This window comes from Astyanax mexicanus, chromosome 11, assembly GCF_023375975.1.
Source record: "Astyanax mexicanus isolate ESR-SI-001 chromosome 11, AstMex3_surface, whole genome shotgun sequence".
NCBI classification, from domain to species: Eukaryota; Metazoa; Chordata; class Actinopteri; order Characiformes; family Acestrorhamphidae; genus Astyanax; species Astyanax mexicanus.
In genome coordinates this window covers 16118904-16145182 of record NC_064418.1, presented here as the reverse complement: position 1 = coordinate 16145182, position 26279 = coordinate 16118904, and the positions used below count along the sequence as shown (strand labels likewise).

The window sequence follows — 26279 nt, the reverse complement described above, 5'->3', positions numbered from 1 at the left end:
GTTATTATGTTAGCTAGCTTGACACTAATGTTAGCTAGCTCTCCGTTAAACTTAGTTCTCTCCCCGTTAATGTTAGCTAACTCACCGCTAAAGTTAGTATGTTAGCTAGCCTGATACTAATGTTAGCTAGCTCTCCATTAAACTTAGTCCTCTTCCCGCTAATTTTAGCTAACTCACCGCTAAAGTTAGTATGTTAGCTAGCTTGACACTAATGTTAACGTGCTCTCCATTAAACTTAGTTCTCTCTCTGTTAATGTTATCTAATTCATCACTAAAGTTAGTATGTTAGCTAGCTTGATACTAATGTTAGCTAGCTCTCCGTTAAACTTAATTTTCTCCCCGTTAATGTTAGCTAACTCGCCGTTAATGTTAGTATGTTAGCTAGCTCTACGCTAGTTTTTTAGTTCCCTTACCGTTAACATTAGCTAACTTGTCGTTAAAGTTAGTATGTTATCTAGCTTGCCACTAATGTTACCTAGCTCTCTGTTAAGCTTAGTTCTCTCCCAGGCAACATTAGCTAACTTGCCGCTAAAGTTAGTATGTTAGCTAGCTTGACACTAATGTTAGCTAGCTCTCCGTTAAACTTAGTTCTCTCCCCATTAATGTTAGCTAAGTCACCGCTAAAGTTAGCATGTTAGCTAGCTTGAGACTAATGTTAACATGCTCTCCATTAAACTTAGTTCTCTCCCTGTTAATGTTAGCTAACTCACGGCTAAAGTAAGTATGTTAGCTAGCTCTCTGCTAACCGTAGTTCTCTCCCAGGATTAGATGTTTATTGTGGGCCACTGTGTTTTCCCACCAGCATTAAACACACTTTCTGAAAATGTAATACCTACAGCAAATTTACAGTAAATTTAAAACAAATTAAGACCTTTTAATTTAAGACATTTTAAAAATTTTAAGGGCCCAAGGGAATCCTGAATCAGCCTCAGTGGAAGAAGAAGCTAAAGTAGGTTATCAGCTTGCTCTACTACAACATTTATTTTGCAATTTATGAGTTTATTAAAGAAAGTTTGGACCTATTGGAGGGATGTTCTTGGTCTGCTTGTAGTCCTGAAGCAAGGATGCAGGATGTGTGTGTGTGTGTGTGTGTTGTGTGATTACTTGAGCCAAAAGGAGAACATGGATAGGGATGATGCATGCTTTTCATAAACTCGGGTGCAGTACTTTCTGTCATTGTTAGCTTACAGCAGCTTGTGTGTGTGTGTGTGTTTGTGTGTTCCTACCATCAGTGATCAGGGCTCTGCTCGTCAGCACCCTTCCCAGCATGAACTTGGCCACGGCCAGGAGGACACATGTGATCCCGCTCACAATGGACACACTGAAGAGAAAGTCATCCTAAGACAAAAAATAAGAGCAATTAAAGAACTTCTTACATTTATTTACTCAGTGGGAACCATACTTTTTCCTTCGTTTCATTTCAGAATCACATATCACTGATGTTAAATTAAAATAATATTAAAACCTCTGAAGATATCTGAAGGTCTTCTGTGGTATATGGTACCAAGAGTAACATTAGCAGCAGAAAATTTAAGTCCTATAAGTTATGAGTTGGAACCTCCATCATTATTAATGAACCTTGTGAATAAACCAATGAACCAGCAACAAAGAAGCTTAAACCTTAAACTCGCTAAAATAAAATCTTTAAAATATAACTGAGAAGAAGAAAAGAAGGCTTTCAGTTTTTTTTATAAATCAGGTCTTCACACAAGCGATTAAGGACATTTTCACACCTGCACTTTTTTTAGTCCGGTGAGAACAGACTCCCTTGATGCAAATTGATTGGGCGGGTGTAAATTAAACAATCACAAATAGTTCTCTGCATGGTTTGAGCTGAACTGTATTCTGCATGTGCAGTTTAATTTGATGTATCACCCAGATAATTACCACAGCTATGCATGTAAACCAAACCACACCAAACTAAACAAGGCCAGAGCAGACCAAACCAAACTCTAATAAACTAAATCAAACTAAACCACACTAAACTAAACCAAACCATATCAAACTAAACACACCAAACTAAACCAAAATGCACCACACTAAACCACACCACTAAATAACTAAACCTCACTAATCCAAACTAAACCAATCCAAAGTAAACCACACCACACCACACCAAACTAAACCAAACCAAACCAAACCAAACTAAACTAAACCAAACCAAACTAAACCACATCACACCAAACTAAACCACACTAATCCAAACTAAACTAAACCAAAGTAAACCACACCAAACTAAACCACACCAAACCAAACCAAACCAAACTAAACCACACCACACCAAACTAATTCAAACTAAACCAAACCAAACCACACCAAACTAAACCAAACCAAACCACACCAAACTAAACCAAACCAAACCACACCAAACTAAACCAAACTTACCCAAACCAAACTAAACCAAACCAAACTACACCAAACTAAACCAGACTAAACCAAACCACACCAAACCAAACTTAACTAAACCATAACAAACTACACCAAACCACACCAAACTAAACCATATTAGACAAAACCACGCCAAACTAAACCAGACTAAACCAAACCACACCAAACCAAACTTAACTAAACCATAACAAACTACACCAAATTAAACCATATCAGACCAAACTACACCAAACAAAAACAAACTAAACCAAATCACACAAAATTAAATCAAACTAAACCAAACCAAACCACATTAGACTAAACCAAAACACACCAATCCCAACCCAAGCAAACACAAACCAATTTATTTGATCATATTTATTTAATCATGGTCACAGTATAAAACGGTTTTATATAATGTTTTTTTTTTCTTTTTTTTTAATATATAATATCATGATTGATATTTTTCCACCCCCCCTTTTTACATTTACAATGGCTTATTTCAGCAAGAATCATTTATCATAACTGTGAATAACTGAATCATTCCCTACAGCACAGCATTACGCAACACTGATCTGTACTGAGTTAAACAGACCAAATACTGAAATAAACCACATGACTGCTTGGTCAGTTGCTGTGATTTCTGATGCAATGGATAATCATCGCTCACCGCCCTCCCCCTGCCCCCACCGCCCCGTCTCCCTCTGCCTTCAGGATAGCAGGATAGTGCCTCTGCTGCAGCTCCCTCATCAACACTGCAGTATCGTTCCTGCTGAACTTTCAGCAAATAAAAGCGCTCTGTGTTCACTGCATACTGATTAATCCACCGGTACTGAAGATATGCCTGACATTTCACTCAGAGCATGCTCAGAGGTGTCCTCCTAACAGAGCGTGAGCAAGGCTTCATTAGTGCTTTAAGGAGAAATACAGCGTTAAATGGACTTGGGTTGTAGTGAAACATGATAACGAGTATGAATGTTTGTCGAATATTCCACCTCCATTCCCCCTCTGCATTCTGAAATACCACACTTTTAGCTGACGCTCCCAACAGACTTACAACTCTAGTGATAGGGGCATAGTGTTGCAAAGAAATCACTATTTTTACACCATTAACCAGCTCAAAGTAGCTCCAGACTTCATTAGTAGAATTTTGAAAGCCCTGACATTTAAAACGAGACTTGAACTTGAAAGTACACCAATATTTTATTTAAAAATATTGTTTTGTAGGGGTGAGATGAGACACGTCAAAAATGAAAAATGGCTAAAAAAACTAGAGTTTTATTTGACAAAATCATATAACGCAAACTTAACAGACTGGTTTCTCTCACACACTGATTCTATAAGAAATAGAAATAAGAATAAAAATAAAAAATAAAAATAAAACTTTTCTAGGTCTTATATAGTGCAAACAATAAGTGCAAACCACAACCAGTTATATTAGAACTATGGTTTGTGTTTTTTTCTCCTAAATCTCTTGTAATTTAACTATGCATAACCATAACCAGTCATATTAAGACTATGCTTGAAGTACACACAGAGACAGAATATTTTTTTAAAATTACAGTACAGAGCTAAGGGATTAGTACAACTGCCTATGAAACAGTCACATGTAGGATTTACTTACAGTATTTATATATGGTTTGTGTCTTGTTGGTCACTCTGTTACCGCTTATTGTTTCCACTGGAGCCAAAATGCAACCAGACATACAACTTAAAAGTAGAAGAAGCATCTTCTATGCAAATGCCCGAATTTTCCTCTTCTGCTGAGAGCTGCTCTCACTGCTCAGCCACCACACTCGCTGCTATCGTTACTGTGTTGCCAGATCCCTCTTAAAAAATCCACACTAAACCCGTGAGACAGGCTTAAGCTTGACGAGAAATATCGTCACGTTTTAATCTCGTGCCACGAGATCTCGTCACACCCCTATTGTTTTGAGTACCTTGAGAAGTTCACGACTGCTGAGCATGAACAAAACTAGACCTAATAAGTCACATGAATACTCTAATTAATTTTAAACTGGAGTTGGTGCAACAGGAGTTGGCTAAATATTACAAGGATGGCAGAATATGAGGGTTATTAATTTTGCATTCTGCTCCTGTATCCTACCTATTCATTTGTACTTGACATATCGATCACCCTGTGCATCATTTTTAAATGTCAGGACCTTTGAAATTCTACCAATGAAGTGTGGAGCTACTTTGAGCTTGTTAATGTTGTAAAAATATTAGTATTAGAAAAGGTATTGGGAGCCTGTTGGGAACAATCTCTTTCTCTCACCTAAGGTGTCAGATGTCAGGTGATGTCAGTGAGCACAGGCTTCTGTGAGCTGATGTATTGGAAACGAGACGCTGCGCTTTCCTCCGAGTGCACTGTGATGCTACTCGGAAATGCTGCATCAGCAGCAGTTTGAAAAGAGGCGGTGTCTGACTTCACATGTATCGAAGGAGGCATGTGCTAGTTTGCACTCTCCTGGTGTTGGAGCATTACTAGTGACAGGGGAGTGCAGCTTTAAGTCGGCTTAAAAAAGTTCCCCAATTACATTTAAAAAGGTTTATAAACAGCAAGAAACCTGTAAAAGTTCTAAAATATAAATCAAGTGCTATTTTAATTCCACTGTTACCTTAAATTCAGAAATAGTGAACATAATGGTTACAAAACATTTAGCTAAACAGTACAATGACAGAGAGAAAGACAGCTCTAGAGAGAAAAAGAGATACATAGAGACAGAGAAGTAGAGAAAAAAACTGAGAAAACAAGAGATAGGGAAATAAAGAGAAGTAGAGAAAAAGAGAGAGAGAAATAAAGAGAAAAAGAAAGATAGAAGTAGAGAGAGAAAGAAAGAGAGGTAGAGAGGGAGAGGTAGATAAATATACAAAAAAGAGAGAAAAGTATAAAGAGAAATGGAAAGAGAGACAAGAAGAAAGAGAAAGTGGAGAGAGAAAAATTGAGACCGAGCGACAAGTTGAGAGGGAGAGAGAAAGAAAGAAGTGAAGAGATGGAGACATGCAGACAAAAAGAAATATAGAGGCGTTGGAATAATGAGAGAGACCAGTACATAGAAAAAAAGAGAAACTGTGAGAAGTGAAGAAAGTGAAACAGAAAGAGAGTGCAAAGTAGAGAGAGAAATACAGAGAAGTAGTGAGAAAGAAAGAGAGAAGTAGAGGGAGAGAAATGGAGAGAGAAAGGGGAAATACAAGTACAGAGAAAAAGACAAATAGAGAGAGAAGTATGAAGAAAAAGAGAGACAAGTAGAGAGAAATGGAAAGAGAGAGTGATAAGTAGAGAGAGAGAAATAGAACTAAATAGAGACAAGTAGAAAGAGACGAGTAGAGAGAGTGAAAGAAATAGAGACATTGACAGTAGAGAAAGAGGGAGATAGAGAGACAGAGAGAGAGAGAGAGAGACAAGTATAGAAAAAGAGAAAGAAAAAAAAAAGAAATTAGGGTAAATAGCAGAACATAAGCTGGTTGGTCTATAACAGGGGTCACTAATAGGCGGACCGCGGTCCAGATCTGGACCCAGACGTGGTCCAATGCAGACCCAAACCGATAAACTACTGAGAAGGATTTTATTTTAAGGTGTTCATTTAAAGCAGCGTAACTTTTCTTGTTCACACTGCGACGTGGCATCGCTCCCAATCGCTTTTCTCTTGCCGCTTTGGGGCGTGTCGCCTGAAAGAGCAAGCAGTTTATCCGCCACCAGCAAGAATGTACAGAGTTGTAGTTCAGTGCTGTGTTTGAACGAGACGCTGTTCTTCTTTTATCGGCCAGTGAACCCTGCTAAAACATCCAGTTCAGAACCAGCTGGTCCTCCGTCTCTGTAATCTTACAAAGGGGTATCTTAAAGCACAAAAAATCCTGAAAAAGCTGTAATTAGCCTCTCCTCCGTTTTCTCATTCTGTAGTTCAGCCTGTGGTGTGTGTGGTGCTAAAGCCCTGTTTATATATATATATATATATATAGGATATAGCACTGAATTGGCAACATTGGCAACGGTCCGGACCTTGGACTGACAACATTTTCTTTAACTGGACCGTACTGAATTCTAATTAAAAACCCCTGGCCTATAAGCTTCTCCATACACAGACAGTACTGAGGAGCGACACAGAAAAGGCCTGCCATGCATGGATTCAGCTAGTGTATGGGACGGAATGTTGGACCCCCCATTTATTCTTATGGGGATACAATATTTTTATGATTCATACAGTAAAATAGTTTCAATATGCCGATTTAGCCAGTCTAGCTAAAACACTGTGAACTCTAGAGCCATTTGAACTAAAAAAAACGCCCACTGTACATAAACCGTACGAAGTATCGGATGAAGTAGAAACAGCGTCCTGTTCTACTTCATCCTCTCGATAACCACACTGAGACTTTTAATCGGGCAGAAACGTCAGCGTCTATTCCGAGATCAGGCTGTGATGAAGGAAACAGAGCTGTTTTCACTCCTTTCTTCCTTTCTCTCTCTCTTTCTCTCTCAGTTTCCAACCAGTGTGTCTCCCTCCCTCCTACACAACAGCTGAGAAACCAATCTCACTTCTCCTACATTTTTAATCAGGACAGGCTGGTTGTGGTGCTTCCCGAGTCCGGGTCTTTCCTCACAGCCTGCCTGACTGGAGTTACTGGTTCGGACAGCTAATTCTGTTAAGCTGGACACAGCCCCGCAACGCCAGATGTGCTTCTCACCTCACCTCTCACTGGAGCAGCTAAACCTGCCATTTAATGAATGCTACTAGACAGCAGATCGATTGGAGCTCCTCAAAGCAGCGGCCTGACCTCAATTCAGACGTACACACCTATTGTAATTTTTGGTTTTGCTCTTCTCGTTCTGCGCTGCTGTTGATTGATTGGGTGTCTTATGGAAAGTGGCACATGTTGAGTGGCGGGACCTCAATCTACAGGGGTGTGCAGTGAAAAAATATAAAAAGGAATCAAGCTGCAGCAGAAAAAACGTGATCCGCATCAGAATGAGCGGACGCTGCGGAATCTGCATCTTTCCAAACAGCATAAAAATAATGCCTGAGCCACACTACAGAATAATCAGGGCAGATATGAGGAAGATTAAAATGATCCTGCAGTGTGTGGAGTCTAAAATACAATCCTAAATATAAAACATCTTTCATTTTTACGACTCAGTATCATTTAGTGTTGGATGGATGTTGATTATCTGTTGGGAAATGCCAATCTAATCTTATATTGTGTACAGTACCAGTTCTGCATTGTAGATAAATACTGACTGATAATACGTAATGTTTTATATTCTAGATTCTTCAAAGTAAGCATCTTAACCTTATGAGGTAGAGTCACCTGGAAAAGCTTTCACTTAGCAGGTGAGCTCAACTTGTTAAGAGTTAATTACTTGAATTTCTTGAATAATGTGTTTGAGAGCATCAGTTTTTGTTGTAAAGGGGTAGAGTTGGTATACAGTGAATAGACCCAATTAAGGAATGTGCTAATCTATATTATAGCAAGAACTACTCAACTAAGTAAAGAAAAGGACCATCGCAAGGACCATCAAAAACGTTATGATGAAACTGGCTCTCATCAGGACTGCCCTAGAAAATGAGGAGCAAGAATTTCCTCTCTTTAGGAGGATAAGTTAATCAGAGATAGATAGATAGATAGATAGATAGATAGATAGATAGATAGATAGATAGATAGATAGATAGATAGATAGATAGATAGATAGATAGATGGATAGAAGGTAAAAAGTTAACAGCCTCAGAAACCGCAAGTTAAAAGCACCCCAGATAAGAGCACCTAAATGCTTGTTTAACACTTTTAAGTTACTACATGATTTCCTTATGTGTTCTGAGAGAGCGCCATCTACCCATCCAGGGAGAGTATGATCAATTGTGCTCTCTCAGACTCTGGCTGCTGATGGCAGCATGATGTTCATATGAGGTTTACAAGAAAACAGTACAGAAATGCATTTGTAATTAATTCATAGCCTGTATTTGGACAGAAATATTTTAACTTGGGGATGGCTGACTGGATTAAATGACAGCAATGGGAGTGGCTTCTCGATTTGCACACTCTGCTGCAGATCATTTAAAATGTCCATTCTAATGGATATGCTGTACTGGTCATCTGATTTTAAAAGTCACGTGAATGATCAGTAGGATGCACTGGATTTTCCCCAGACTGCAGTAGATCCACCTCAAAACTAACAAAAGTTCTAAAAGGATCTGCTGCTTAATGCCAGATACCACAGTATCCCTTAACAAGACTCATGGATCTGTTGGACTGTTTTTTGGTGACATGAAGATTAGACTATTAGTGTATTAGGCAGGTAAACCCTTTTACTGTTACTGTAACCTGTGGTCAATGGAAATGTTACACTGGACCAGAATAATGGAAACACCACCTACACTCCAACACAAAGAAATGAGTCCATTATTTTAGGACTAAATATGAATGATGGGAATTTGTATTGAAGTTGTCCAGAATGCAGCAGCACCTCTGGTCTTCAACCAGCCAAAACGAGCACATGTCACCCCGCTGCTCATTGAGCTTCATTGGCTACCAGTTGATGCTTGTATCAAATTCAAAGCTCTTAGAATCGCCTACAAGGTGATGACAGAACAGCTCCTTCCTACCTGCACTGATCACTCCTAAAGACTTATGCTACCTCCCGGCCGCTGCGCTCCTCCAATGAACGTCGCCTCGCTTTACCAAACAAACATTCACACAAAGCAATCCAGACTGTTCTCATACAGAGTTCCCCAATGGTGGAACAAACTACCTTCCACTACCAGATCAGGAGAATCTCTCGCTATCTTTAAGAAACTCCTGAAGACACAACTCTTCGAAGAGCACTTACTCTCTTAACACCTCTAACACACTAACTACTTCTAACCTCATTTCCTTCTTCCCCTCCTTCACTCCTCTATCCCTTATTTCCCTTCGACCTCCTTTAAGCCCTATCTAAAGATGTTTTTACCTTTAACTTCTATTATTTCTGTACTTCACTATTGTAAGTCGCTTTGGACAAAAGCTTCTGCCAAATGTAATGTAATGTAATGAAAAGGTGAAGATGGCGCTGTGGTACTCAGGTGGGCTTAGCAAAGTCCCGTTGACAAGGAAACCCATCAATGTTGTAAAAAAGAAGAAGGCCTCATTAGCATTTCATAGGCTGAGGAGATGAAGGGGCTGGGAAGAAATATGTACGAGGCCTAGATGTGTTCCTGAGTCGGAGAAGTTAAAAAAAAAAGAAGAAAATATCTGTACTATATTTAGCTTTAGATTTTTTTTTTTTTTGGATGAACCAAATGCAGCAGGAAAAACATCCCAATGCTGCTGAACGTCTAAACAGGCTGACCTAAATCAGGGCAGTGGCTCCAAACGTGACTGCAACTGGCTTCTCTTTCTCCCTCTGTCACTCATTCTCACTCTCCTCAATGCTCATTTCTATCTTACACCCAGTCAACCCAGTCTACGTTCACGTCTTCTGCCTACATCATTGTGTGCGAATATACAGTATCTACGTTGATGGGTGGTGTAGTCTGGAAGTAAAGTGTGTTCAGGTACATTTCTGGTGTATTGCTATCTTGACAACACAAAACACAGGTGCATCACTGACTGAATACAACCTTGACAGATGTCAACAGTCAGACGTTCATTGCTATCTTGGCAACACCCCACTTGTCAACAATAAACAGAATACAAAATAAGATAACATGGATGTGAGTGCATCATGCTGCTCACTAGCCTCGAACCTCGTAGTTTCTTTCACACGCAACATGCATGAAAAATAAGGGGTTTTGAATCCAAAACTTTTATTGGTTGTTTTATCTTTATTGATCCCTTTGGGAGGTTCCCTCAGGGAAATTAAATCCACATCTACAAAATACAACTTTAACTAAAACAAGGAATTGTCTCTATGTTCCTGTAAATGAGCTGCTCGCGCACCTTTACAGCTCAAACGAGCAGGTCAGATTTTTCTGCTGAGAAGGGCAGAAGCCCTGCACCATTAAAGTACCAATCTGCCAAAGTCAGTGCACACCTGGCTCTTAAATGGAATGGAAAGTGACATGCTGATTGGTTTATTGCACGTTGCGCTCAAAACACACCCATGATTAATTAAGAGAGTTAGAATATTTTACGCCTTTTGCGTGTTTCGAGCTGCACAAGACACACTGAAACGCCCTAAATCAAGTAAAACGGTGCACGGTTGGTGGCTTGCCTATAGATAATTAAAATAGAGTGTTTCAATAGTGTCCTTTTTTGAAATTATATTCATAATATTTTCTACCTACCCCACTGAAGAATACTATTGCATTCAATTAAACAGGAAAAAAAATAAAACTGATGGTATAGAATTAATATTAAGGCCTTTGGATGCGATTTTTAAGTTGAGTCATGCGTCATGTTTAAAAAAAAATAAAAAATCTCGTTTTGAACCTTTTCTCTTTTTTGTTGTCTGCCACCTGCTCTCTTTTTATCTTGTTCATTTTTTTTATATATCTCACGTTATTGAAGAAACTTAAAGTTCTCCTCTTTGAGGAACATGAACAGACTCAAAAATTGAAGCCTCCATAAAGTTTCTGTACAAAACTCTTGATGCCAAAGGGCTTTTAGACCAATTATGAACATAATGAGAACTACAGAATAATGCTCGACTTTTGTGGTCTATTAAGTTTTTGTTTCTCTCTCTCTCTCTCTCTCTCTCTCTCTCTCTCTCTTCTCAGTGTTTTCTGCTTCTTTGTTTCTCTCCTATATGAACTATAAGAGGGTGAGGTCTGAATCAGACGCCTGAAGCTTTGTTGTGGTCTCTAATTGAATGACTTCAGGGCAGGAAAGTTAAAAACAAACAAACAGAAAAACAGCAGCTGGTACTCGGTTGCCTAGCCTACTGCAGCAACGCCAGCCTGATCAACTGATGTGTGGTTTGGCTGGTGGCAATTACAGAGCGCCGCAAACTAATGGTTACCCAGGGTTACCAGGAGAAGACAAATGATTTACTCCATCTAGTTTATTTTCCTGCTGGACTGGAAGAACAATGTTTACTTAGTTTCTAAACTGTTTTATAAGATTTTCATAGTAAAATACAGCTCAAGTATGGAAGCAAGTTTAACAAAAGTTTATGAATAAAAAACAAATATAAAAGGGCTACAAAGGCTACTTTGTGCACTGGTTCCATTAACCCTCCCGTTATGTTCATTTATAAGAAACAGAAATGGTGTTTCTGGATCAGTTTTACCCAGTGCATGTTTAATTATCAAAAAGATGACTAAAAGCAAAAAATCCTAACAAGCAGTGTGAATATTTCATTACTAACTCCATTACTAATTATTTTATCAATATTTAGTGCAATGGTGTTCCTTACCGCTAACTGGTTCATTTAGAAAAATTCACTCGTTTTTCATAAAACAAATACATGTTTAACATCTTTTAAATGTTTCACTACTTTATTACTTTTGAAAGACCGACATATAAAACACAATTGTTTTACATAACATTGAAACATGACATTATAATTTAGTTTTAGTTTATTTTTTGCAGAGGGTAGTTGCAAACATGTGAGATGAACCATTTTCATATTATATGTTGATGTCACTAATTAAGGCAAGCATAGAGGTTTTATACTGAAAAAATACTTCTAACTTTAAAAAAGGGGTCAATTTGACCCAGAACAGGAGGGTTAAGGAGTACAGGTGGACCAATTTTTTGAGTTCCAGTCAGATTCCAATACAATAACTCTTGATCTTAATATTAATATGTTTGTTTATTTTACTTATTTGACATTATTATTTTTGGTAATATTATAACTCTTATTGTTGGTGTTGAGCTTAAGGTCACATCATGAGGATAAAATAGAGCACACAGCACATGTTATTAGAAGATAAAAAATATAAAAAAGACATAAAACACTGAATTTAAATGGATTCCCAAATTATAATTTATTATAACAGATTTTATCTGTGATGCAGATGCACCAACAGGCTGTGAAATCTATACTTTTACAAAGAAGACAGTTACTGGTCATTGAGTATAATGGTAAGCTAAGTCTCTGTAAGTCTGTTGGTCATTGGGTTTTCTGCTAAAGTCTCTGGAAGGCCTATTTACTGTCTAGAATGAACTTCTGGTACTCTCAGGTGAAGTCTCTGCAGGTGCTGATTAAACAGATTAATTATATGACAGCTGTACCTCCATAAGTTAGTGCACTGTGATGATTTCCTGTGTTTCCAGACTAAAATATTTCCAGATAAACAATATTTTACAAATAATTATTTTTCAAAACATCCACTAATGCCACTAGCTTGCTCAGTTACAGCTTTGTAAGCATGCTATCCTGGTACTCTCTCACAGAAAACATCTGCAGGTGTTGATTAAACTGATTAAACTGATGAAACTGGTAAAACTGATGAATTTTTAGATGGAGCCCTACCTCCAGCCCTCAGCATGCTGAATTTACTCACAGTACAAGTAACTGTCTTGGTCTTCAGTATTTTTACACTAAAATATCTCCAAATAAACAATGTTTTAGTCAAAGGATGAAGGTGCTGCATGCGTAAAAGGTGGAACTTGGATCTGGACTGGTAATATGTCTATTGTTGATGTTACATTGCAAACTGTGGATTGGAACACGGTGTTTGGACCAGTCTTGTTTGTTCAATATCCGAATCATTAATTATGTTCTATAAAGCACAATTTTTATTAGTGTGAAAAAGCTTCGATAAAGAACTTTTAGATCAAGTTTGATGGATAAATGTATCTACTTAAAAGTCCTGGCTCTTCTTTGCTGTATATTTTCTGTTAGTAAAAGCTCTCAACTTCAAGCAAACCAGTTCAGCATCCAGACTCATCTTCAGAAAAGCAATTTTATTTTGATGGATGCAGTATGTGGTTTAGTATTGTCTTGCTGAAATATGCAAAGCCTTCCTTAAGAGAAATACAGTATGTTGTTCCCTCTACTAAAACGTTTGTATACTGTTCAGCATTGACAGTGGTTTTCCAGATGTGTAAAGAGTCCATTCCATAGTCAAAGCTCTTCATTTATCATTTACAGATCAAGGGCTGAGAACTAGCATCACATTTTTATTCAGCATGCGTGTAAAATTCAATGGATCTGGCACAGCACAGAAATGCAGCTCACACATTCACAGTGAAACGCACTTACCACTTCAGGCAGGAGATTGGTGGCAAGGTCATGGATGGCTTTCCCCAGAATACACAGTGATGACAGGAGAAACACCACCCCCAGTATCACACAGGCTCTGGGGATGCAGACAAAAACAGAAGAACACCTTTAGAATACTAGACAGCTTATGTTGTGTTTTTGCTACTATTGTAGATGTATTTGGCCAAAATTGTTATCACAGCATATTTCTACATTTTGGTTAAAGCTGATATCAGCTTGCACTGAGCATGTCCGAATCATCCTTTCAGAGCGGATGAATCTGATTCCAGGTTATGTTTGGTCAGAAACTTCAATTCTTTGTTTCTTGTGTTTTACTGTGGGTAAATGAGTTACTAAGCTCTGAGTTTCCCCTCTGAAGTCTCCATTGCTCCACCAGCCACTCATGTTCAGTTAAACTGAGCCGGATCCTATTTTAGAGGCTGTACGTGTGAGGTAAGTACGTAAAGACGTGTGACATGGCCAGAAGAATTCCCTCAAAGAGACCCAACACCCCAGTTTTTAGAATTAGTATTTTAGGCTTAGCAGGAATGGTTGTTCCAGCACACTGGTACCATTAAACACAATATTTTATCCCTTCTCCACTTAGAAATGCTTCTGCTTTCAGTTTAGAAACAAAATAATATGGACTGACACAATATTAGATAATCAATATAACTAATCATTTCAATTTCAATATAAACAATAAAAAGTCGACAGAAACTGCTCACAATAGATATCTGTTCCTATAAACATCTGAAAATATTGAATAGCACCCATAGGACCCTATCTTACAGCCTGCACGTTGTGGAACGGTAAATTTCTGGCATATTGCTATCTTGGCAATGGAGAACACAGGTGCTTCATTGACAGAAAATAACCAAGGCAGATGTCAGTCAAATGTTTATTGATATTTTGGCAGTGAATTGTCAACACAGGTGCATCCCCAATGCATGTACAATCCTGCTTGTTACATGCACACATGGATACACAGCAGTGCACAAACAAATAGCATGTGTCTGTTGGCAGCTATGAACATTTTTACATACTTTTACATTTTTAGGAAATTAAAGAAAGTAAGGGTGTAATGATATACTCTGCTTACGATTTGATTTGATTAAATAAAAAAATTAATACACCTGTATTTCTTGCACTTTTCTTCCAAATGTTCCACTCAGCTTGGAGCGCCACTTTAAATGAACGATTCACGCTGATGTCCAGTAACTGCAAAAAACTTAGTTTGCCTGACGAGACTTGGATTAATCTACAAACTTATCTCTCCTGAAAACATTTTGAAGCTTGTTAGCCCATTAACAAAAAACAATATTAGCCACAGTGTTCAAAGCATGTGAAAAAAGTTGCGGCTTGCAGCCCAGAAATTACAATAAATGGCAAAAATAACAGAACACACTCAATTATCAATCTCTGCGATTTTTTAAATGCCATGCATTGTGCACCGATATATCGTTACACCCCTAAAAGAACGCAATAATACTATTAAGCAATAATACACTTGAGGTTCATGCTATAACGTGTAATATTGGCACTGCAGCATCGGCCTCGTGCCTATGACCACAACACAACAGTGACAATATTACATATTATAGCATGAACCTCGAGTGTATTATTGCTTAAGTGTATAATTGCTTTCTTCTAGGGTTGTAACGATATATCGGTGCACAATGCATGTCGTTTAAAAAATATACCACAGTTCTATTATCACTGTTTATTAAAAGATTTTGAGTTAAAGAGGACGAGAAAATACAAAATATCTGTTTGGTTACAAACACTACCTGTATGTGGCGGAGTAATACATAGAGAACTTTAGTTACAGTGCATTACCGAATGATAATGGCACTTATAGAATGCCTCTCTGCCAATCACATTGCAGGGTTGGAACTAACTGTGGTATAATCACCATGTCTAGAAGCACCGTCCATTCTCCAAAAAGACAATGCAAAACCATATGCTGCACTGAGGGTATGGGTACTGCACTGGTCTGCCTGCCACCCTAACCAGTCCCCAACAGAGAATGTGTGGAAAATTATGAAACAAACATTGTGACAAAAATGTGTTGAAGAAGAAGAATGGGACAAAATAACACCTGAAACACTTTATCACTTGGTATCATCAGTGCTAAAACATATTTTAAGTGTTGGAGAAATAATTGCAACCTTACGAAGCGGTCAATTCTTTACTGTCCCAACTTTTACTGAAGTACTGCAGGACTGAAATGTAGCAATGGATGTATTTTAAATAAATAAATGAAGATAAAACAGATAAAACATTTAAAATTTAAGACACACTGCAGTTTTTATGTTTTTGCATTTTCCATTGGTTGTAAATCCCCAGGGGTTATTTAAAATACATATATATATATATATACATATATATATATATATATATATATATATATATGTATATATATATATAATCACTGTGTTCTCCCATAAATGTCCAGTGTGCAGTTTTATCAATAGGAATAAGAGGTTCTACAGCACTGCTCTGCACTGTGACAGGTAGCTACTAAGCTCCAGCAGTTTACCACTTGGGACGGAGTCCAGCCTTGCATTGCTTTCTCCTCTATTACATCTCCATTAATCTCAGCTCTGACACTTCCGCAGGAGAAACGGCCATCAGCCGCGCTCACGCAGCCTCCACACGCCTGAAGATGGATGAGCAACTCAAACTGCAGATTTCTGCAAACTCTGGTATCCAACAAGCAGGCATTACCCGGAGAACATGATGGACAAGATAAGCGATGATCCATAATGATAAAGATAAGCTGGAGCTCTTCATTAACAGGCCAGAAGCAGATGTTGACAGATGTTGTAGGCTAACTGAATGAAAATGCTTCGTTAGACTGGAACCCATTAACACTTAAAGGCATGTTTCACTTCTCTAGCTACCCATCTATCTTACACACCAAGCATAAAGGGGACTAAAACAACACAAATCACTGTCTGTTAATTAGGGGTTTGCCATATCGTATTGTGCACAATAAAACTTCATAATGTTTGTAAATGATCAAAAAAATCATATTGTGATAATAACTGTAATTCTTCAAAAAATATTTTAAAGTCAAATGAGCGCTGAATGTTAATCTACACAGATTTCCCTCCTGAAAACTGTTTATTTGGGTAAGTAAAGCACTTCTGTTTATTTACAGTAAGATTAGATTTCCAGAATTCTACTAATGCTGGGTGGAGCAGCATTAGTATTACCAGCTAACCACTAGCACTAGGTAATCACTAGCTAATGCCGCCCGACAGCGTTACACTCAGAAAGCTTGTAGCTTTTAGCTTGTTTTAACAAGGTAAACACACAGGCTACAGGCCGATAATACTCACCTCTGAATGGTGAAAGAGCTAGCACTTAGCTTGGTTAGCGACTAAAGCTAATGCTGCTCCAGCAGTGCTAGCTGGGGTTAGCAGCAGGCTACAAGCCAATAATACTCACCTCTGAACAGTGAAAGAGCTAGCACTTAGTGCAGTTAGTAGCTAATGCTAATGCTGCTCTAGTCTCGAATCTCTGTGCTGGAGAACTAAGCTAAAACTCCTGTATAAAGCTGTACTTCACTGAAGTGGCTTTACTGCTCCTTATAACCTGACTGGTAAAATTCATACATAAGGTGCACCAGATTATAAAGCACTAGGGGTGTGACGAGACACTAATATCACGAGACGAGACGAGACACGATACTGGGTTCACGAGAACGAGACGAGACAAGATTTAAAAATAAAATTTTAAAGAAAACTTCAAAAATGAAAAATGGCTTGAAAACTAGAGTTTTATTTGACAAAATCATAAAACGAAAACTTAACAGACTTGTTTTTTTTCACACATTTTATAAGAAATAGGAATAAGAATAAGAATAAAAAAATAAAATAAAACTTTTCTAGGTCTTATATAGCACAAACAATAAGTGCAAACTACAACCAGTCATATTAAACCTATGGTTTGTGTTTTTGTCTCCTAAATCTCTTGTAATTTAACTATGCATAACCATAACCAGTCATATTAAGACTATGCTTGAAATGCATAGGGGCGCTGCACTACAGGGGGCGCCAAATGAAAGCCCCAAATAAATTTTCTCTCAGGAGAAACAGCCAATCAGCTTGCTGGTTTTGCGGAGCCAGGTGGGCAAGTAATGACAGAACGTGTCTCCTCCACCCCCTCCCCCCCGGACTTGCACTCCTGCTGTGTTGCCAGATCGCGAGACAGGTTAAAGTTTGACGAGAAATATCGTCACTTTTTAATCTCGCGAGATTTTAATTGCACCTTATAGTGCGAAAAGTATGACAATATAAAGTGCAGAAACTATATGCAATAACAGGGCCAAAATCTGGCAGCAATTCATTTAACTGCCCAGGCAGGTATGTGTAAAATATTCAATATAAAAAAACATTCTAATCTCAGATTCTGTATGTTTATGTGTGGAACACTTTCTTTTGTTTCAGATTAAAGCTGGGTACTCACATGTATTCTCTGTGGGCAGAATGCACAGCTGCTGCATTGCTGTAGCGCCAGAGCACGATGATGGATGAGAGCACATCTAACGTAGCATCGAACTGCAAGACAAACAAGCAGCCATTTGTAAAGCAGTTTAACAGATATATGTACAGAAACACATGTACCTGTACTGCAGAATGCAGTGTTATAGTTAGGGTTGTTATTGCAGTGAAATTTCTATAGGAACCTTTTTAGTTATTATATACACCAAACAAACATTACAATATTATGATTATCTCCTTTTTTTTTACACCACAGAGCAGCTGTTATTATTTGGGTGGTGGGTCATACTTACCACTGCAGTGACACTGATTGGCATGGTGGTGGTGTATGAGGTGTTCATTTTGCTGGTAGGAGTGGATCAAAGTTTTTAAACACCTCAGTGTCAATACTGGACTGAGAATAGTCATGTGTTACACTGAAGAAGATGAGCCTAGAGGATGATCAACATTCAGAGCTTCTATTTTTTATTTTATTTTATCTACAAAGTGGAGCAGCTGTAGGTAGAAGTGTCTAATCGAGTGATTAAACACAGTGTTTAAAAACTCCAGCAGTACTGCTGTATCAGATCCACTTGGACCATCGCAACGCTAATCAGTTGCTAATCAGTGCTAATCACTGCAGTGCTGAGAATAAAGGATCCACCACCCAAATAATAATAGACATTGAAGAACAGGGTGAACTGAGGATAATAATAAAGGATGCAGACTTCCCATCAATTGGTTCAATTCCAGGTCCAGGGGTACCCTCCTGAAATTAATTTTTTTCAACTTGGGATGTCTGAAGTATGTAGAGAAATAGAGACAGAGCTACAGTCTGTAATTATAGAACTACGAAGTGTCCGACAGTATTGTGTCATTGGAGATGATAAGATGAACAATGGGTGTAAAAAACAAAGAGGTGGTCATAATGGTATGCTTAATCTGTGTATTGTTCACACTGTGATGTTATCATATCATATGGTACACGTATTAAATAAACTTAGAGTTCAGAACACAGCAATGGCTGATTTGTGACTTAGGCTCACTTGGCACAAAATAACTAAGTAAAGACATTCAAAGCTAATGTTGGTCAGCCTTGGACAGCTTGCTTAGTTAATTGGTTCTTTTTCCTTAAATATAAGCGCTGTGATCATTAGAATACATTTTCTTTCATATTCATTTTTATAAAAATCTGAACAGAATTTTAGATAATGTTCTTTTATAGTTAACATTTCAAATAAGTTTACAAGCTCATGGTCTGATGTCACATTATACCATTTAGGCCTTTAAACTGTAATATCTTTTAACATCGACTGCCTCAATGAATTAAATTTATTATCTCATTAAACCCCTTCATTAAAAGCTTCGCTAATTCTGAAAAACCTTGACAGAGGCTGTGAAAAATGTAACTACTAAGAGGTGATGATACTGTTGTAATTTTGTAAAGCTTGAGCTAGGAACTAGTATCGTGTCCCATGACTTTCGCCATGGCCATACTGGCCAGTATTCAGATTCACTCACGCACTTCTAAGTCCCAAAAAGGTAACACTTAATAATCAACGTACATACTGCTGTCCTATGACATATGGAATGCTAGTGTATTAATGAAGCTTCTACTTACGGCAAATCCGAAAGCCGATGCGCTGTGCCTCATGAAGGATACCGCTAAACAGGAACAGGAACAAATAAACAGACAGTCAGTTCACTGCAATGTTTACCCAACAAACACTTATTTAAAGAAAAAGGCCTGTACATCTACTTACAATTACCTATATCACCCAATTCAGTAAGAGCAATATATCATCACTGTCCAATGACTTTTTTTTTCTATTGAAATTTTAGAAGTTTTTTTTCTCTCTCCTGTAAATTAGCTGTTTTTCAGTGGACAGCAGCAAGTATAGATACTAGGCTTTAGAATACTTCTTTAGAAGTACTACGGGAGCCCTGAGAGATATTAAAATCTTGGTACCAACCAATACCAATACTGAAATCTTGAGTACCAACCGATACCAATGTTCAAATCTTGAGTACTTAAATGAAAAATGATACCAATACTGAAATCTGAAGTACCAACAAATACAATACTGAAACCGTAAGTCCTTAAATAAAAAACAATACCGATACTGAAATCTTAAGTACCAACCAATACAATACTGAAATCGTAAGTACTTAAATACAAAACAATACCAATATTGAAATATTGAGTTCCAACAGATACCAGTGTTGAAATCTTGGGTACCAACCGATACCAATGTTGAAATCTTAAGTACCAGCCGATATCAATGTTGAAATCTTGGGTACCAACTGATACCAACATTGAAATCTTAAGTACCAGCCAATTCAAACGTTAAAATCTTGGGTACCAACTGATACCAATGTTGAAATCTTGAGTATGGGCTGCTAATGATACCGATTCTGATATAAAAAATGTGGGTACTGCTACCAATATTGAAATCTGTATCAGTATTGGCCAATGTTACATACTTAAAATACTCAATAACTTTTCCACAAGCCATAACAATATACTAACACCAATAATTGAAATCATAAGTAATCAGAATTACTTTAGTGTTTAGATTGTAAAAACCCTCTTCTAACCCTTGTATGAGGGAAGACACAGGTAACATCAGATCACTATTTTAGCTAAAATATGCTATTTTAGGATAGATCTGATGCTGGATCGGATTGGATTCATTCTTTTTTCCTCTCCAATATCCCACCAGCACGAAACTCATTTCCTAAAAGTCCAAATCAAACAATTTTAAAGGGTTCTGAAAAGAGAGACTCCAGTCATCTTTCATTACTTGTTTCCAGCTCTTGAAACTGAGGAGATTTTGGAGATGAGTTATTATTGATGCGGCTCACAGAGCTGTCTCAGCAGCAGCTGTCTGGACGTGGTAAATCCTGCTGTAAGAGCCGTGGGCCTGCATCCTACTGCCTTTGTTTGTTCCTTTTCCAGTGTGAGTGGAAAAAACCCTGCCTTTTCTATTGATCTCTGAAATTTAAAAGCACAGCCAGACCACCATGTGTCATAGCAACCCAAGTGCAGCCCCCCAGCACCTCCAGCCAGCCAGCATTGTCTTCTAATATTTCAAGCTAAACAATCCTGGCCTGGGGTTTCTCTTAAATGTGAGTCCTTGGCTGGCTTTTTCTCCAGTCCAGAGACACAAATGAGCTCCTGTAGGACATCCTGTGTAGGACACAGCAAGTCCTGAAGGTAAGAATTTGGTACAAACATCGAATAAACACAGTTTCTTCCTTACTGCTTATACAGTACATACAATTAACCAGGACATGTTTAGTGTTGTTGTTTAGTTCTGCACTGGAGTTACAGTATATAACTAATGCACCCAAACCTACCATTAATGAAAACCATTAAAGACTATACACTGGTCAATCATAACATTATGACCACCTTCTTTTTGTTTCTAGACCCATTATTCATTTTATCAGCTCCAGTGATAGTGTATAGGACACTTTTTTAGTTCTATCACAACAATTACAGACTGTAGTTCTGCATCTGTTTCTCTACATCCTTTATTACTATCCTCCTTTCACCCTGTTCTTCAATGATTAGGACCCAAAAACATATATTATTATTTGGGTGGTAGATCATTATTCTCAACACTACAGTGGTTAGCACTGTTTAGCATGGTGGTGGTGTATGAGGTGTGTTGTGTGTTGTGCTGATGGTATGAGTGGATCAGATACAGCAGTGCTGCTGGTGTTTTTAAACACTGTGTTTAATCACTTACTGTCCTTCACTCTTTTAGACTCTCCTACCTATATCTGCTCCACCTTGTAGATAAGAAGTAAAGTCAGAGACAGAGGGACCTATTTTAGCGATCGATTGCATACAGATAAATTGCGTATCACGCAGTTGGATTTAGGGCGTGTCAGTGTGTCTTTCAATTCTTTAATTAATCATGGATGTGTTTTGGGAGTAATGTAAAATAAACCAATCTGTGTGCCAGTTGTCATTCACTTTAAAGGTCTCATTCCATCGTTTTTTTCATTCATTTTAAAATGTCTAGTTGTGGTCTCTAGTATGAATGTATGCCACCATGTGAGCTGTTGTTTGTGAAAGAAAGGATTTTGGCTTTTGCTCATGAATATTCATACATGCAAACATATCGCCTCTGACTGGCTAACAGCACTGTGAGGCAAGGAGATGGCAGGTAGAAACATTTTAAAATATGGACATTTTTGCACTAATAACAGTCTTTGCAACATGTGTAATTGCCTGCTAAGTGCAGTTCAGCCACTGACCTAGTCTTAGAGTCTTTGTAAAATGTGAAATACACTGCAGATCCTATGTAAACCTATGTAAACACACAGAGGTGGATAGTTCAGGTCCAGAAAGTAAAAATCCATCCGCAGCAGAGCCACCCAGGCAGTTGGAACAAAACCCTGGGGTGTTTTTTTTTTCAATTTTAACTAGTGTAAACAGAACTGTTCTAAAAACACACCTACTTATCTTAATTGTAATTCGCCGGTGGTGTTCCATAGACAAATTCTAACCATTTGTTTCTTAGCTCTGAGTTGCTGGGCAAAGCATATAACACAAATAACACAGAAACAAACTTCCATGCTGTTCCTAAAGCTGTTAGCTCTTGTCTGATGAGACGTGTCGGCTTTAGCTCTGCCTGTGGGTGGCCGTGAGCCAAGGTGGGCGAGGCCATGAACTCATGAGCTGATACGTGTAGACACGGTGCTTTTCCTGATCAACTCGTTTATCTGAACATTTTCTTTTACTAGCTACTGCAGACAATGGAGGTTGAGTAAAAGTTGTATGTGCAGCATGCATATATAACTCAGAGAGACCTATAGTATTTCACAAAGAAGAAAAAGTGAATTTTAGAATGCATTTTATGTGTTTTATTCTGTTTATTGTTGATGTAAAAGCTGGATTTGCACACTGCACTGCACTGTTGTCCTGGTTTTAATCAATCACTTGCGCACCTATATTTCCCACCGCCAAGAAAGAAACAGCCCACATATTTACCTGAACACACCTCAATTCCACACCACCACACCCATCAGTGTGAAAATATATTCCTAAACTCTGCCGCTATTTTAAGGTTGAAGGCATAAGACGTGAAAATAGACTGTTGACAGGGTGTAAGATAGCAATGAGCATCACAGTAAATAAAAAAAAAAGTTTTAGGACACCTCCACTCTCACTGTTTCTTCATAAATCAAGGTTATTTAAAAAAGTTTATCATGTTTTGTTGGGGTAACTCTCTTTATAATCTCCAGAGAAGGCTTTCTACACTATTTTGGAGCACTGCTGTAAGACTTGACTGCATTCAGTTACATTGACAGCATTAATGAGCTAATCCCCAGCAATTTTCTTGAGGACATGGTTCCACTGCACCACACATAATGCTAGGGGCTTTATACTGCTCTATAGAGTACACTTCTGGCATTAGGCTTGCTGTCAGTAGGCTTGTGTTTGTTTATCTGCTCCAGAGGGTCGTATTATATTGGCAGTGCTTGTCTACAGGGACTGTGTCAACATGTGGTGGAACTAGAAGTAGCTAAACACTTTCATTAGCAGGGGTATTCACAAAAATGTGTACATAAAGTCCATAAGTATTTGTACACTCTGTTTTCCTACATTGTAAATGAATACTGAAGTCACTCAGACTAAGAAGAAACACATAAGGAATCATTTAGTAACTTAAACGTGTTAAACAAACCAAAATACACTGTGAAGCATTTATCTGCTCTTATATGGGATGTTGTTAACTTGTGGTTTCTGAGGCTGGTAACACTGATAAACTTATCCTGTGCAACAGAGGTAACCATTGGTCTACCTTTACTGGGGCAGCTCTGATGAGTGCCAGTTTCATCATAATGTTTTTGATGGTCTTTGCAACACTTGAGGATACTTTCAAAGTTCTTGAAATGTTTCAGATAGACTGAAGTCATTTAGTCTTTACTTAGTTGAGTAGTTCGGTAACACTTTCTATGAATATCATCTCTATAAGACTCTTTAACCACATTCATAACATATTATAATGCATTCATAAGGCATTATAAGCATGCCTATAAATATTTATAAAAATGCATAACCCATTATAGCCATTTTTATTAAGCATTATGACTTGTGATCATAATACATTATAAGCTGTGCTTATAATATATATGTTAAAATATATCTATATCTATATCTGATATATCTATCAGTAATAAAGTAGTCCCACAATGAAAGTCTGGCACTTTACTTAGAGCGCACAAAGACCTGTTATAATACATTATAAATGACGGTAACTAATATTACATTCAAGAACAGAATAATTTATGAGTGGTTACAAATATATTTTTAGGATTATTGAGGGTGTGTTTATAAGTTAGAAACCTTTTTAGTCATAATACGGTCTGCAAGCTGGGACTGTTATGTTATCTTATAAACACAGCTATTAATGCATTATAATCACAGTTCATGATGCATAATAAACATGTCTATGATGAATTATACATTTTTAAATATGCCTAGCCATGTGTATGATGCCTTATGAATGCATTATAATGTGCTATGAGTATGTTTATAGAGTCGTATAGAGATGACATTCATAGAAAGTGTTACCAGTAGTTCTTGCCAAAACATGGATTAGAACATTACTCAAATAGAGCTATTCACTGTATACCAACTCTACCTCTTCACAGTAGCAAGAAACTCAAGTAATTAACTCTTGATAGATTCAGCACAGCTGTTAACTGAACAAGGCTATTCCAGGTGACTCTACCTCATAAAGCTGACTAAGAAAAGGCCAAGATTTGCAAAGCTGACATCTAAACAAGATGTGCTACTTTGAGGAATTTAAAATATAAATATTATGTTTTTGAACACTTTTTCATTTGTTGTGTTTTTCTACGTAGTTTGGATGGCTTTGATATTAATCTACAATGCAGAACATTTTAAAATAATGTAAAACAACAGAATTTAATGTGGCCAAACTTTTGAATGGTACTGTACGTCATTCACTACTTAGTATTTAAAATTATAGATGCATCTGGGGTTGTATGTTGATAGAAATAGCTAAAAATAGAACACAAATTATTCATTCAAATATGTCTCTCTGCTGTCTTTGTGATCCATGTGTTACTGGAAAAGTAACAGCAGATTGTCCTTGAGTCTAAGAGTTTGTGTGTGTGTGTGTGTGTGTGTGTGTGTGTGTGTGTGTGTGTGTGTGTGTGTGTTCATGTGTTGTATTTTAATTGGGCGTATTTCCAAGATGAAGTGATTGAGCAGGAATTAGTCCCGGCAGGTGGAGGTTGAGTAAAGGTTTTATGTGCAGCATGCATATACAACTCAGAGAGACCTATTGTATTTCACAAAGCAGAAAAAGTGGATTTAAGAATTGTATTTTATTAGTTTTTATTCAGATTATTGTTGATGTAAAAGCTGGATTTGCACACTGCAGCACATTTATTTGTGTGTATAACGAGCGGGAGTGTACACATGCTGAGCACCCACAACATACAGCACTGTTGTCCTGGTTTTAATCAGTCAGTGGCACACCTTTATTTCCCACCGCCAAGAAAAAAACAGCCCAGATATTTACCTAAACACACCTCAATTCCACACCACCACGCCCATCAGTGTGAAAATATATTCCTAAACTCTGCCGCTATTTTAAGGTTGCAGGCATAAGACGTGAAAATGAACTGTTGACAGGGTGTAAGATAGCAACGAGCATCACAGTAAATAGCAACAAATGTATTGACAAGAACATCCAAAAGTTTTAGGACACCTCCACTCTCACTGTTTATCAGTTTATCAGTTTATGTTTTGTTGGGGTAACTCTCTTTATAATGTCCAGAGAAGGCTTTCTAGAAATAGCTAATAGAAATAGTTTTAAAAATAGCAAAAAATTTTATGTATTTTTAGAAATAACTAAAAATAGAAAATTAAACACAAATTATTCATTCAAATATGTCTTTCTGCTGTCTTTGTGATCAGTGTGTTACTGGAAAAGTAACAGCAGATTGTCCTTGAGTCTATGAGTTTGTGTGTGTGTGTGCGTTCGTGTGTTGTATTTTAATTGGCCGTATTTCCAAGATGAAGTGATTCAGCAGGAATAACAGGCAGTGTAACGTGCGGCACGCTCTCTTAATAAGCGCAGTGTTTTATATGCTAATGAGCTTCTTCTATTCCCCTGTAGCGTCTGAGAGCAGGAAGAGTGCTGGTGTGGAGGAGGCGGTGGCTGCAGATCCAGTAGTGCACTTAAAGAAATGGGTCAGGTTAAGCCCATGAGTGTGACTGGGGTCCACATTCCAGGGTTATGGCCATG

The 26279-nt window shown here is 37.8% G+C and overlaps 1 protein-coding gene across 1 annotated transcript in view; it reads right to left on the bottom strand.

The window, feature by feature from the left end:
• The window catches only part of tmem163a (transmembrane protein 163a), a 98212-nt gene that overhangs the window by 4870 nt on the left and 67063 nt on the right, over positions 1 to 26279 (bottom strand). Inside the window, exons 3-6 of the mRNA XM_049484748.1 lie at positions 19601 to 19644; positions 17966 to 18057; positions 13490 to 13586; positions 1227 to 1338 (exon numbers count right to left, since the gene is read on the bottom strand). Of these exons, the coding sequence (XP_049340705.1) occupies positions 1227 to 1338; positions 13490 to 13586; positions 17966 to 18057; positions 19601 to 19644 (345 nt within the window). The remainder of the gene's footprint in view (positions 1 to 1226; positions 1339 to 13489; positions 13587 to 17965; positions 18058 to 19600; positions 19645 to 26279) is intronic.